Genomic DNA, 14,244 nt, shown 5'->3' with positions numbered 1-14,244 from the left:
CAGTTTTCGCCCAGAGGGACCGGTCTCCCCGACCTGGGACCGGTCTCTCAGCCTGCCCCCGAAAATCCAACGTTCGGGAAGCGGTCTCTCCCTGCGCGGGACCGGTCTCTCCCCGCGCAGACGCGCTTGGGAACCGGTCTCGACTGCCAGGGACCGGTTGCCTCGCCGGCTACGCAGCACTGTTCACTGGGGGACCGGTCTCTCCTATCAGGGACCGGTCCCCGAGAGTAAAAACTCTCAGGACTCTGCCAAAGCTCCCGAGATCGAACTTTTAGGCCGGTATACCATCGACGGCCCTCCACCAAGTGTGGAAAAGTTCGGAATACAAATCGAACACTCGAACCTCGCAATTTGTGAAGGTCCAGTGTGCTACACTTACCTTGTAAGCATTCCTTTCTTCAAGCTAGGGAAGAAGAGGAGGGAGTTTATTCACTCCTTCTTCTTGTTCTCCACATTCTTCTTCTTTTTTTCCCATTTCTTTCTCCTTCTTTTCCTTGTCTTCTTTTTCTCCTTGTCTTCTAGTGAGAGAAAGAGAGAATAGAGGGTGTGTGAGGGAGAGGGAAATAAGAAAATATCTCATACACCCCTCATACATAGCCCACATATAGCAAAAATGCAAATAAGCCCTTCAACTTTCATTTTATTAAACTGCCCAGACTGGGCCATTCTCGGGCTCGGGGACCGGTCTCCCCGACATGGGACCGGTCCCAGAGAGCTCTCCCCACGAGCAGCCAGGGCCCCTGCGCAATGCAACCGGTCTCTCCCAGAGGGACCGGTCTCTCGGGGACAGGTCTCTCCCGCAGGGACCGGTTCCCGAGAGCCTGTTTTCTGGGACTTAGCCAATTTTTCTCCTCTGCTGGGCTTCTCACGCTTTCGAGGACCGGTCTTTCCCACCAGGGACCGGTCCCCGAGAGCACAAAAGCTGCAGTTTGCAGATTTTTGTTTCTTTAGCTCTCGAAAATCACCCACAATGCACTTTTACTCATTTAACACCTTCGGACTTTCCGAAGGGTACCAACCTCGCACTTTGGTCAATTTGACTAAAGTTCGATATTTATTTACCGAAGTTTCGGTATATTACAATAGTGCACTATTAGGGCTCCAAATTGGGGCTTTTGTCATAGAGGGGTTTGAATATAAATTGACCTTGTAGAAACCCAATTGAAGTTATTTCTAACGCGTTGGGAGACTCGGTTTGAAGATCTGACGAGTCTACATGAAGGAATTAGAGAAAAACTCCGTTTAGGTGTAAGGAAGTGAATTATCGAAATCCGAGAGTTAGATTTCGTTTAGAGTCGACTGGTTGTCGATAGGGTATGCTTCGGAAAGTCCGAAGACATCAAAAACGCAAAAAGTGCATTGAGGAGGACCCGCGAGAGCAAGCTGTGCAAAATCTGCACAAGTTGCAGGTTTTGTGCTCTCGGGGACTGGTCCCTCTGGGAGGGGACCGGTTCCCGTAAGTATGCGGGGTTGAGCTGAAGCTCAACCTGCCAAGGTTGCTCTCGGGGACCGGTCCTCCCTAAGAGGGACCGGTCCCCGTATGCGTGCAAGGGTTGAGCTGAAGCTCAACCTGGGAAGAATTGCTCTCGGGGACCGGTCCTCCCTTAGAGGGACCGGTCCCCGTAGCCCGAAATGCCCAAAAATGGGCTATCATATACTTGCAAAGTTGAGGGGTTTTTATACAATTGTTGCATAAGTAGTGCTATATGTGAGGTGGAGAGCTCTTCTTCTCTCTCTTCCAACCTAAACACTTCCCTCTCTCTCTCTAGAGCTCTTTGCTCTCTCTCTCTCTCTCTCTCTCTCTCCAAGGTGAAAGGAGTAGAAGGAGGAGAAGGAGTAGAAGGAAAAAAAGACAAAGAATGAAGGGGCATCTTCTTCATCTTCTTTCTCTTGTTGGAACAAGCTTGAAAGGTGAGCTCCAAACCCTATTAATGGTGGATTTCTACGGTAGAGTTTAAATACTCTAGAATTGGTTTTGGTTAAACCCTATGGTGCTAAATAGATGCTAATTGCATGAATCTAGGGTTTTATTGGAGTATTTTCACGTTATCGAAACCTAGGGCTCCAAAATGGGGTTTTGGAGAAATTTAGGGTGTTGATCTAAATTGTTCAGTTGTAAACCTAATTGCTAGGTATCTAAATGCATTGGCGGCGACGGTTCGACTATTCGTCGAGTTGGTGCGGAGATATCGCCAAGCGAAGAGTGGTTCAATTTCGTTTCCGCTCGAGAGGTCGAGGCGGCGACGAGTGATCGTGAGATCGGGTTCCTACTGCGTAGTATCGCCAACAGGTGGGTGGTGACCATCCCGAAGCAGTTGAACTGCTCTCTATGTCTAAGTTTATTGTTGATCAGTTTTGCATATTGAGTATGATACATTATAGGGTACCTGGATGGTTTTTTTACATGTTATTGCATGCTAGGGGTAGTGTAGTGTTGCTTGTTTGGCACTTGGACCTTGTGTGCATGATATCGAGACATAGTGAATTGTAAACCCTATAATGAGATGATACTTGTGTGTAGGAACCTAGTAATATATAGGTTATTGTATTGGAAACTCTTAAATGATAATGAGTGGCATCTAGTTAATGTTGAACACATGAATGAGTAGCATATTAGAATCTTAGTGTAGTTGAAACACTAGGATGTCAAGCATAGGAACACATTGATTCCATGATGATGATAACCCTAGTTGGTAGGGTATCCTCAATTGACGAGGATTGGATTGAACTCATATAGCCTGTCTGCGCTTGTACTGGTCGCTCCACACAAGCTGTGCACTCCGGAGTTTTGGTCACTTGAGAGGCAGTCGTGAGCTGCCCGGACAGTAGCTAGCTGTCCGCAGGCGCTCTCGGGGGTAGCCGAATGATTAAAATCTCCTCCCCTATGAGACTTTGAGGCGTGAGACGGTGGCGAACCTTCGGGTTAGCCGAGTGATTAGGTAATTTAATGAATTACATCGTTATTGAGCATGATAGCTTGGTAGTTAGCCTTTACTTAAGTTGCATGCATGATTATGGATTGAGACATGGTAGATACTTGCATTTTTCTTTACTATGTTCTCGCTTTCAAGTTTATTTATCTATCTATCTGTCTATGCCTGCTTAGACCTAGTGGGGAGATCGGCGGAGTCGGCGGCCGAACCCACTGGAAACTATTCATAGTTCTCACCCCACTTTGTTGCAGGACCGAGCTCGAGTACACCCGGCGAGGATCGCGGTAAGGGCTTAGCGCCCTAGTGGTTATAGTAGTTACCTTCCTTTTGTATTAGAGCTACCTTGTATATACATGAGAGTAGATGATGTATAGGTGGTGAGGTATTTGGATGATTGTAACCTTATGTTTACATTTTGGAAGTTTAAATGTAATCGAGTTGTATTAAAAGTTGAATGTTTGTAATAGATAAGTATCTCTCTTTTATTCACTTGTATGTACTCTACTTGTGATGCTTGCTCTTGGTTGTTTAGCACTGCTTGTGCTCTTGCTCTTGTTGTATGATCGTGTATGTATTCAAGTGATTTCCTGAGAACTTGTTGTACATGATGTCGTTGTTTTGCCTTGGGCGGACAGGGGAGGTCCTGTCCGTTCGGCGTCCATTCGACGCGCCCGAACCGGACCAAATTGGTAGCGGGTCTCGGGGAATGACATTAGGCTTCGTTTGCTGCAGTCGGAAGAAATAAGCGTCCAAAAGTCACAAAAATTGAACCGTAACACCTTAGCAACCATACTAGGTGGGTGGTGCTTTCCGAAATTCTCAAATTTTCTTTATGTCTAAAATGTCATTTTTGAGCATATGTGTATATTGAACATTATGCATTGTAGGGTGATTGAGAGTTTGTTGTTGCATGTTGTGAGTACAAATGCATATGAGATGATTGTAAACTAATGAGAACTTGTAAAACCCTATGTATGCATGAATGATGATAAAAACTTAGAAAAGGCAAAGAATCTAGCGACAATAAGAACAAATGATATTATGACTTCGATAGTAGAGTAGCATCAATGAGTTTTGAATGCTAGTGTGCAAATGTGGCATTAATGAGTATTGAATGCTAGAGACAAAAACATAGTATGTGTGGCATTAACGAGTCAAGAATGCATGAGATTGAGTATAACGAACATGTGGTGTATATGACACTAATGAGAGGTAAAGAATGTAAGAAATTGACATACTAGGCATTATGACATATGGATTGTATGGCATTAGTAAATATAATGACACTACAACAAAATATGCCTTTAGTGGCAAATTAATAGCGGCGATTATGAAATGGCTGCTATTGATTAATATTTGATTATACTTTAGCGGCATTTATTTTAAATTATAAATTTTTATCGACCAATATTAATGTATTAACTATGCCTATTCTAAATTCAATTAGGAATCCCAATAATAACCCAAACCCCAACCCACCCCAACCTAACCCGATCCCACCCCTCTCCACCACCATCACCCCCTCTCCGCCTCCCTCCAATGGCGCCGCTCCCTCAAGCTCGAAACCCTATCATGCTCCCCATCTCCTTCACCTCTCCTCTCTCCTCCCTCTCCTTCACCTCTCCGATCTCTCCTCCTAAATCGCCGTCGACCTCGCGTGCACCGGCGCCCAATCTTCCTGGCCCCTCGTGCACCAGCGCCCGATCTCTCCTCCCTCTCCTTCTCTTCGGCGCCCTCCGATCCCTCCCTTCCCCCACGTCGCTGCTTCTCGAAGGCGCGTCGCGTGATAGGTCGTCGTCACCAGCGACGTCTTGTCGTCCTCGGAGGCGGCGGCGGAGGAGGAGGCGGCGGCGGCGGCGGCGAAGATCGGGCGGTGGATCCGCGTGAAGGCGCCGCTCAGGGTGTACCACGTGGCGAAGGCGCCGGATCTGGATCTGGGCGGGATGGAGGGGACGATCAAGCAGTACCTCGGCGTGTGGAAGGGGAAGCGCATTAGCGCCAATCTCCCCTTCAAGGTCGAGTTCCTGATCCGAATCGACGGCCAGGATAGCCCTGTCAAGTTCTTCGCCCACCTCTGGGAGGACGAGTTCGAGTACGTGCCCTCCTCCGATGGCCCTAATTGAGATCGCCCTTTTTGGGGTTTGTATCGGTGAGATCGGGGAACAAACCCTAGCTCCTCCTCCTCCTCCTCTTCCTCTGCATATTCATATCCTGATTCTTTGGAGTTTCTTGATATCGCAGATAATTACGACGCTTGCCACTGCGGTAGTCCGGTGGATTAAACTCTCATTGCAAGGTGGTATTTTATATCTTTTTATTCAAGGACTATTATTATTTTTTATTTATTATATCATTTTTTTTCCTTTTTTATTTTACTAGAATAGATTATATTTTGGTTCTCAATCTATAAAACGTGTGACATTTGGTTCTACTATTTTGAATTCTTCGGTTAACTTCATCATAATAGCAAGGCACTTCTACTTATTCATCAACCAAGTGAACCATGTGTAGAATAATGAGTGGTTCAATCACTGTTAGCAACCAGATTGTTGGTTCATTCCATTGGTTCTGATCTACACTTACAAAATTAAAGTACCGTTTATTGATTCCATTGGTTATCAGTATTTTAGAGTTTCTTGATTCTTTGGAGCATCGGAATCATGATTTTGCGAATGATGCTTCAAGCTATATGAAGCACAGATTGTTTAGGTATTTGGCTTGGTATCTAAGTACTTACAGTGGTCTTTTTGATATGATTTTGCATATGTTATTTTACTAGTTTATAACTATATAAAGAAGCTTCTACTAGTTGGGATTATTTGCAGCATGATTGTAAAATTTAAGAATTAATTGTTTATCTTGCATCTCATCAAGATTTTTTTTAATAAGTGCAATAGAAGATTCTAGGATTGTATAACAGGGGATAATTCCTTCAATAGATTTAACATGTTGTCCGTAATATGATTCGGCACATTTAGCGTTGCCATTGTGGATTTTGGAATTAGAGAGTGTGTATTTTGTGCCTTCTTGATGCTTGTCTACTATATTTCTGTAATTAGTTGTAATCCTGCTTGTATACTGATCGGTGACTTGTTGGTTTATTAGAAATTGAGGATTAGATTTTAGATTTTTTTTATTTCCCAATTTATTTTGCATACTTTGATTATCTACTATTGTGATCCCTTAGGTGCTTCTATTCATCGCATCTCAAGTGTTATGAGCATCACTTTTTATATAAGTTAGAGCTTTGACTCTTATTTTACTGTTATTTGAAAGGCATTATAAAAACCTCAAAGTTATAACCTTCTTTGCAGGTTCATACGTTAGTCGATTGGGAGAAACGTTGAAGACACCCTTTCTTTCAGTAATCTTAGTAAGTCTTTTCGCACACTCTGCTCAAGGCTCGCTGATTCTGTCCAATTAAATAATAATCTAATAACGTCCGTTAGCAATTCACAGATTCACATAATCACCGATTATGTGATGGACGCCGCAGGTTCCAAGCTTGAGAAGGCCCTCGGCAACCAGTTCCCTTAGGGCGAGTGATACTTCGGCCTCGAGAACTTCGGGAACACCTGTTACTATAACAGCGTGTTGCAGGTCCCCTTTCTCGCCTTCTTCTTCTTCTTTTTTTACTCTAATTGTTCTCATCTTACATCTCTATGAATCTCTCATAACATGCTCTTTGTTGTGGTGTGACGCCCCAACTTCCCAGGGGGTCACCCATCCTAGGATTACTCCCGTCCTAGCACGCTTAACTCTCTTAACCTCTTGGGTCTAGCTACCACCCAAAATGCTTAAGCCGGGTTAAGAGTTTAGTCCTATTATATCTTATATATAGGACTATCTGGGGTCTTACATGTGGATTGATCAACCTCTTTCTTTGATTAATTGGTGAGTTTGGCATGGAATTTTGGTAACTAATAGTTTAATGTAGTTGGAACATGCTTTTGCTTGGAGTTTTTGATGCTTGTGGTTTTTTGGTTGTATGAGTGAGTCTAAAGACTACTTTAGGTGATGTTTTTTTGCAAGTGAATGTGAATGTTGAGAATTGGTTGATTTGATTCTATTAATGTTATGTCTCACGAGTCTCTTGGTCACTACTTTTGTTGAGTAAAGAATTGCTGGTGTGTTAAGTTCTGGACTTTGTGCTTCCAAAACAATAAATTTATCACTAGATGAATCACCCTATGTTATGACTTGAGAAGCCAAGCATCAGCTTTCTTAGCTCTGAGAGACGGAAATCTAACATTGCATGCCATGTCACTGTTCCTGAGCCTGTTGAGTATCTCCGCGGGACAAAAGTCTCATTTACTTGTGTAATTAAGGGTCTATTGAGCGTAGAACTCTTTGAATGACAGTTTGCAGGATATGCATGATAATCTGTTCCAATAATAACACTTGTGCTTAGCGCTCGATTGGCCTAGTTTCGGAATCGAAGCAGTAGAAAAACTAAGTATTCCCTCTAGCTGCGGACAATATATAAACTACATAACACATGCTATATTTGTTTATCATTTGGTTTCAAAAGCTCTAGTTTGTCATTAATGCTTACTTTTAATACTTTCCCCTCTATTATGTTGTTGATTTGGCAACATCTTGATGGAAAATAATGGAGACTTTTTATGTTGATTAGTTACTTTTGTGGCCCATTAATTATGTTGATTAGTTTCATATAGCAATGGTTCTGCACAAGCTGTTGCACTAAATGGCCTGCATAAACCTGCAAGCTCACTGGGGATGCTCTTTTACTGAGCGGCTAATTGGATCTAGAGGACTAAAATATGAAGCATTTTGTCAATTTTCAAATGCAAAAAAGGAGTTTGGTATATTTTTGACTTTCAGAAGTAAAAAAAAAAAAAAAAAAAAAAAAAAAANTATTTTTGACTTTCAGAAAAAAAAAAAAAAAAAAAAAATCATATTAGTAGCATGCTGATTTATTTTGATGTATCCATATTGTACTTTTAATTCTCAGTAGAAGTCGAATCTGATTGTTTACTTATTCTCTGAACTTATTGATTGTTTTCATTTCACAGCATGCTTTCCTTAAACAAGAGGATGGTGAGCAAAGTCCCTATTCTGAATGGAATATTACAGGAACATATAAAGGTTGAAGTCTTTTTCTTCTTGTACTAGCTGATTTCTTGTTAAGATATTAGGTAATTATTTTTTTTCTTCTATAGCTTTACTTTTCTTTCAGTATCTATCTCAGCTAATTACTAGCTATTTTGATATTTTCCATTGTGTTTTCCTAGTTTCATATTTTCTCGACCATAGTTTCTTGTTGACTTAATATTAATGTGCCCAGATGTCCTTATGACTTATAATATTTTATCTTTCTTTTTATGGTCTAGAATATGTCATCTTGATTCAGTTTACCATGCTTTATAGAGATGGTCTCTTCAATTCCGCTAGTCCGAAATTGTCAGTTTTCTCAATAGTCTAAAGTCTAAAACTATTTCACATCTAGGTTACTTTCTATTCAGTTTGCATGAGCCTATATGCAATTGGGAAATTCATCGGCCAACTAGTCTTGTAGCTTTCATGGCAAGTCTCTCTATGTGAAATTTCTTTCATTACCTGTTGTTCAAATAATGCTTTAACATGTGTGGCAGACAAATGAGCATCTCCTGACAATAAATTTTGTTTTCTTACTATTCTGAGGTACAGGAAGGTGGAGCTTTGAAGAGACAATAAATGGGTCTTCTAGGTTTCTAGAATTTGGAAAATCTGAGACTCGTAAGTATCTCAGACGGCAATTAGTTTCTGGTCAGACCTTACTGTTTCTCTCTCTATTATTAGCTCGATTTGGGGATCTCGTTCTCTGATTAGCATATGAAGTTATAATGTAGGCTTGTATCACTACAACAGGTACGAGATTTAATCGCGACAAATGTCGCCACCATAGTCAAAATTGTCGCCACGAAAAGTGTTTTGGCGGCGACAATTCGTCGCCGCATGTCGCCGCCTAAAACCCCGTCGGTAAAACTATTTGGTGGCGACAATGTGTCGCCGCTAAAAGTTAGATAATTAGCGGCGACAAACTGTCGCCGCGAAAAATTAGAGAATTAATGGCGACATGATGTCGCCGCGAAATATTTGGTGGCGACAATTTGTCGCCACTAAAAATTAGATAATTAGCTAATCGGGCTAGTTATAAGGTGGCGACTATTGTCGCCACTATTTTTCTGATCGAAAATTTTTTTAAAAAAATAATTGGTAGTAATAGATATTATTAATTTAATATAAATTGCATAAAAATAACCTATAATTATAAAAATTTCTCGTTCTTAAATTTTAACCTTTAATTTAAATTTAATCCTCTCAAAACAAAATTAAACCTAAACACTATGGCTCAAACACCTTAGAACCAATATATATTAAATCTAATTGAATCTCTATAAGTATTTAATCATAAAATTAATCCACACAAATAAGACTGAATCAAACTTTAAATGTAAAGAAGAACATAAATAATCTTATAAGGCAAATAAGAAAGACTGAATCAAACTTTAAATGTTAGAGTATCATTGCATTGTCACCTAATATACCAAACACAACCAAAAAACAAAACACAATAATAGTGTTTTTGTCATTTCTACATGCTATCAAATGTAAAGTTTTCAAAATATGTTAAATTCTTAAACTTGATTGAATACATCGCCAAAATACTACCAAAATTTTTCTCGCCACCACCTCTTATAAATCTGTAAATAAAAATAAATAAAAATTAGCAAGTCCTCCAACAATTAAACCTATAATAGAAAAGTGACAAGCTTATCATCTTTTCCACTATAAGCAACATTCAAGCTTAAAGAACCCTAGTTACTTGACAACAGTATTGCACAAATACAAAAAATGGAAATCTACCTCAAGCAGGGTAACCTAAAAATCCTAAATTATGAAACTTAATCCAAATAATAACTATTTTTCCTTTATTTTTCTACTTAAAAATGCATCATCAAACAGCACTGCACCTTGAATCGCCACTTATAGTTAGGACAAGTCATTGAACAAAGCTAATGGAATTGTAGTGGGTTTCATCAGACAACTTTACTGTCTACATTTATCTTGTGCTTCCAGTTATATGGAAACTCTTTTCATAAGTAACGAATAGTTCCTAAGTTGTGCCAGTATGAATGTTTAAAGCTAAAACAATCGACGAAGAGAAGCAAAATGAGCTTCAAAAGTATAAGGCAAAATTGTATGACCATATATATTTCATAGAGAAATTAAATAAATGAATAAGTGATGATTGAATTTCAACTCAATTAAATTTCGCAAAAAGGCCGACAGATTGAGTAGCAGAGCCAGCAACAACAGAGGTGTAAATAGAAGGAACTGAAGAAGAAACTAAAGAAAAAGGAGAAGAAGAGACAATAACAATAGCAGCAGCATAGTGGTAAAATACTAAATAGAAATAAAATACCAAATAATATCATGATTGGTTTGAGTGGCATATGAGCTCAGATACAAAGAATCACATCATTATATATCTATTTTTTGTAACATTTTGGTTGGCAATTTTGAAGGAATGATAGCTTGAAGAGCTATCATTTTGCCATCAGATTTGCACTGTTATTTAACTTCCTTCGAGTTTTTTTAAAAAAATTTAGATAGCAAACTTGTTGTACACCATAAGGAATAGATCTCATAGTGTCGATTAAGTGCATCACAGGAAACCAAGCATCCATTGTAGCTATACGGACATCACCATTATGCTATATTACACTATTTTCAACCATCATTTCAACAACCAACTCACCATTCACTCTGTTCGGAGAGTTTCACACCTAAGAGGTTGCACCTAGTCCAATCTAAATAATTTCAGCCTCATGAATTCTTAGATCAAATACTAAATAGAAATACAATACCGAATAATATCATAATCATAAGTGGTAAAAAATTAACCATAAATGAGCTCGTCGATATTTCTTCTATGCAGCATTTTACTTGACAGTTTTAAACGAATAACAGCTGTAAGAGTTGCCAATTGGCCATCAAATATGCATTGCTATTTGAGTTCCTTCATGTTTTTTTGTTTATCATCATCGCTCTGTGGTGGATTGACGCACTAAAAAGTTAGACAGATTGATGGAAGCAAGCAAAGAATGGTTCAAAATGGTGAAGACAGAGCCATGCACTTGTACATTGCAGCAAAGGGACTGAAAGAAACCAACGTAGGCACCATGCACGCAGTGGACGCTCTGCGCTACAAAGCAACAACCTAGCTGAAGCTAATACCAATAACAGTGAATGCTACAATTACTGCAGCAGATTTCAAGTAGAGGTGAAGTTTGCATCAACAGGAATATAAAAGGAGCAGAATTGACAACCAACTATGGCAATAAATCAGCACAGAACATATCAATATGTTAATGTCCAAGATATTGAGGCAAGAAAAAAGAGTTCATATAGATATAGTAAATTTGTGAACAATAAGAACAAAGGAAGTTACAATATAAAAGTACATACCTATAAAAATGTCCACTAAGCTGAAAACTTAGTGGCTTCTGTTTGCAGATCTTGCACCTTTTTGTTCGAGTTCAGGGACATAATGCAGTTTCCTCTCCTTTGATCATGCAGCTAATTATGTATTGGCTCAAATCCTATTAGATCGTGCCAAATATATATAAGTATACGCCAAAGATATTTAGAAACAACACTCTATTTAAAATTGGAATAGGATTCAAAAGTAAAATAATCACATGTTTTAATTTCTTTTGTAAAAGCAAAAAAATCTATAATAATACCAAAGAAAGCTTAAATTGTAGAATTCACATGCCTTTCCCTAAAACAACTGTGATAAAAGAACCATTCTAAAAACTAAGCAAATATAAGAATGGAGCAAAACATGTAGGACCTAAATTTGAGAATTGAGCAAATATTAAAAAAATTTCCCTAAAAATAAAAAATCATCTCAAAAGCATTGTTAATGTCTTTGTCTAGAACCTCTCTAAATCCACTTCATATTATTTTCCATCTTATTTCCCCCCTTAATTTCCCACCTTTATTCTCTAATCAACATCTAGATCCCCTCCATAATCCCTCCAAACTAATCTCATGTTGGTTTTTCTCAACATTGTCATACAATTTTAATCCAAAGTTGAAAAAACCACCATCTCAGATGCCAAAAAGGTTGGATATTTACAAAAGAAATTTATCCAATTTTCACTAAAAATTCAATATTTAAAGAAGCAAATTTAGCTACAACCTAGTCTTATTATTTTATTTTATTTTATTTTCACTCACCAAACATTGCAAGGTCTTCAATAAAAAGAAATACAGAATTTTTGGTGCTCCAACGCATGCCATAGTACCATGTTCATGTGTCCACTTAACAAAGTCAAAGCTAAGATCCTCACAGCTATACAATTGTAAGGACTGAGTTTTTTTACAGTGCAACTAAACTCTCTGTTGACGATGTTTATATGTGTAATTTAATTACATAAGCACTCGTCAAGTTTCAGGAGAAAATGAGCTAAAACGGAGAAGTTACGCGATTTTTAGTTTTCACTTAAGTGAATAGTAACTCCGGTTTTCCGGAGAAGCCACGGAGTAGAGTTGGCTTCTGGTGCGTATCGGACTCCGTTCATAGCAGTCCAATAGCTCGTTTCGAAGGATGCAGCTATTCTGNATAAACATAAATTGAGTGAATAATATATAGCATGATAGAGTTGCAACCAAAAGAAAAAGAAATCAAAAGACTATATATAGGAAAAACGAAAAGATTAAGCAAAGAACTCATATAGAACTCGATCGATATATGATCGATATATGGTTCGATAATATCCACAGGCCAATTTCTCAAGGAGCCAAAACCTAGATCAAACTCAAAACCTAAATATAGGTCTCTGCTGATTTCTCTTATATATATCTTCGCTCATCTCCGAATCAATCTTAACAATATTGTGAAACAAAGATAATTAAGTATAAGTTATATCTAACACCATAAGCTAAAAAAGAATAAAGATCACAAACAAAGTAGAAGCAAAAATAAGTTCATGAGATGCGCAAACCCTTTGGCCTTCTCCAGAAACTAATTCGATCGACGCTATTTTCTCTTGAATCCCTAGTCATCACAGATGTTAATAAGAAACTATAACAACCTGCCCAAGAAAGGATTGAGAATAAACATAATTTGAGTGAATAATATATAGCATGATAGAGTTGCAACCAAGAGAAAAAGAAATCAAAAGACTATATATAGGAAAGACGAAAAGATTAAACAGAGAACTCACATAGAACTCGATCGATATATGATCGATATATGGTTCGATAATATCCACAGGCCAATTTCTCAAGGGAATTAGGTAAAAGTGTATCATCTCTCGTAATAGAGGAATTGGGTGATCCAAAGTGCGCAACAAAGAGATTAGAAAATTGGATTCTCACGTTGCTCTGGCAAAAGCCCCTTTTCGTGCACCACCCCATCTACATTTACTAACGTTTAAATATTAGGAAACAAAATTTAAAACTGAGGCGAAATATTAAAGAGTAGAGTGATTCAATAATTTTTACCACCCCAATTCTGCAACCAACGAATTTTCAGCGATTTCTCAGTGATTTCCACCACGACGATGACACTTCGTAGATTTGGATGGTGGGATGATTCCCCAGTTAATTTAAAAACAAAAAGAAAAAGAAAAAACAGGGGAAAATAGATTAGAAAATTAGGGCACGGAGAGGGAGGGAGGGTTACATGGTGGAGGAGTTGGGATTGGTCGGATCTGTAGATGAGCCGTCACCTACGGCTCGACGAGGCGACGCGCAGGTGACAGCTTGAACCTTCGGCTCGCCTGCAATGAAGGTGCGGCTTGAACCTGCGGCTTGACGAGGCGATGCGCAGGTGCGGCTCTACGAGGCGACACCCAGGTGTGGCTAGCCTGCAGCGAAGCCCCCCGTGAAGTGCTGCTGGCCTGCAGCGAAGCCCCTCGTGGGGTTACTGGAGCCGCAGGTGGCGGAGGTGCGGGGCTCGCTTCCGATGAAGACGGAGCCGCGGGGCTTAGTGGAGGCGCGGGGCTTGCTGGAGCAGCAGGTGGCGGAGGCGGAGGGGATGAGGAGCTAGGGTAAGGTAGAGAGAGAGAGAGAGAAAAGTGATCGGGTTTGAGATGGGTTTAGAAATGAGGTTAGATTTTTTTATTATTTTTAAATGTAAATAGACAATAAAGCCCTCACTATTTATACAATGTATATAAAGTAAGTGAGGGTAATTTGGTCTTTTTGCATAGATGGTGGCTGAGTGCTGAAAAAAAAAGAGGGAAGATGTGGCGCGGTAAATAATGAGATGATGTGGCGCGGTAAATAATGA

The 14,244-nt window shown here is 39.5% G+C and overlaps 1 protein-coding gene, 1 long non-coding RNA gene and 1 pseudogene across 3 annotated transcripts; 1 reads left to right on the top strand and 2 right to left on the bottom strand.

The window, feature by feature from the left end:
* Positions 1–4,093: 4,093 nt before the first annotated feature.
* On the top strand, positions 4,094–6,273 carry LOC109706381 (annotated as a pseudogene).
* A 3,142-nt stretch (positions 6,274–9,415) lies between these two features.
* Positions 9,416–12,309, bottom strand: LOC109706383. Its single transcript, XR_002215182.1, has 3 exons — positions 12,186–12,309; positions 11,409–11,542; positions 9,416–9,640 (listed from the first exon to the last, which is right to left on the bottom strand). It is a non-coding gene; the product is annotated as an uncharacterized LOC109706383 (long non-coding RNA).
* Positions 12,310–12,576: 267 nt separating this feature from the next.
* On the bottom strand, positions 12,577–13,629 carry LOC109706382. 2 transcript variants are annotated; one of them, XM_020227179.1, is made up of 3 exons: positions 13,175–13,629; positions 12,953–13,042; positions 12,577–12,832 (listed from the first exon to the last, which is right to left on the bottom strand). In XM_020227179.1, exons 1-3 carry the CDS (start codon positions 13,365–13,367, stop codon positions 12,828–12,830), a joined length of 288 nt encoding a protein of 95 aa, XP_020082768.1. In that variant the 5' UTR covers positions 13,368–13,629; the 3' UTR covers positions 12,577–12,827. The 2 variants fall into 2 exon arrangements, with proteins under 2 accessions (XP_020082768.1, XP_020082767.1); XM_020227178.1 differs by having other exon boundaries at positions 12,953–13,005.
* Positions 13,630–14,244: the final 615 nt, after the last annotated feature.

This window comes from Ananas comosus, unplaced genomic scaffold (assembly GCF_001540865.1).
Source record: "Ananas comosus cultivar F153 unplaced genomic scaffold, ASM154086v1, whole genome shotgun sequence".
Classification (NCBI taxonomy): Eukaryota; Viridiplantae; Streptophyta; class Magnoliopsida; order Poales; family Bromeliaceae; genus Ananas; species Ananas comosus.
The sequence above is the reverse complement of the archived record's forward strand: the minus strand, read 5'-3'. Positions and strand labels throughout refer to the sequence as shown.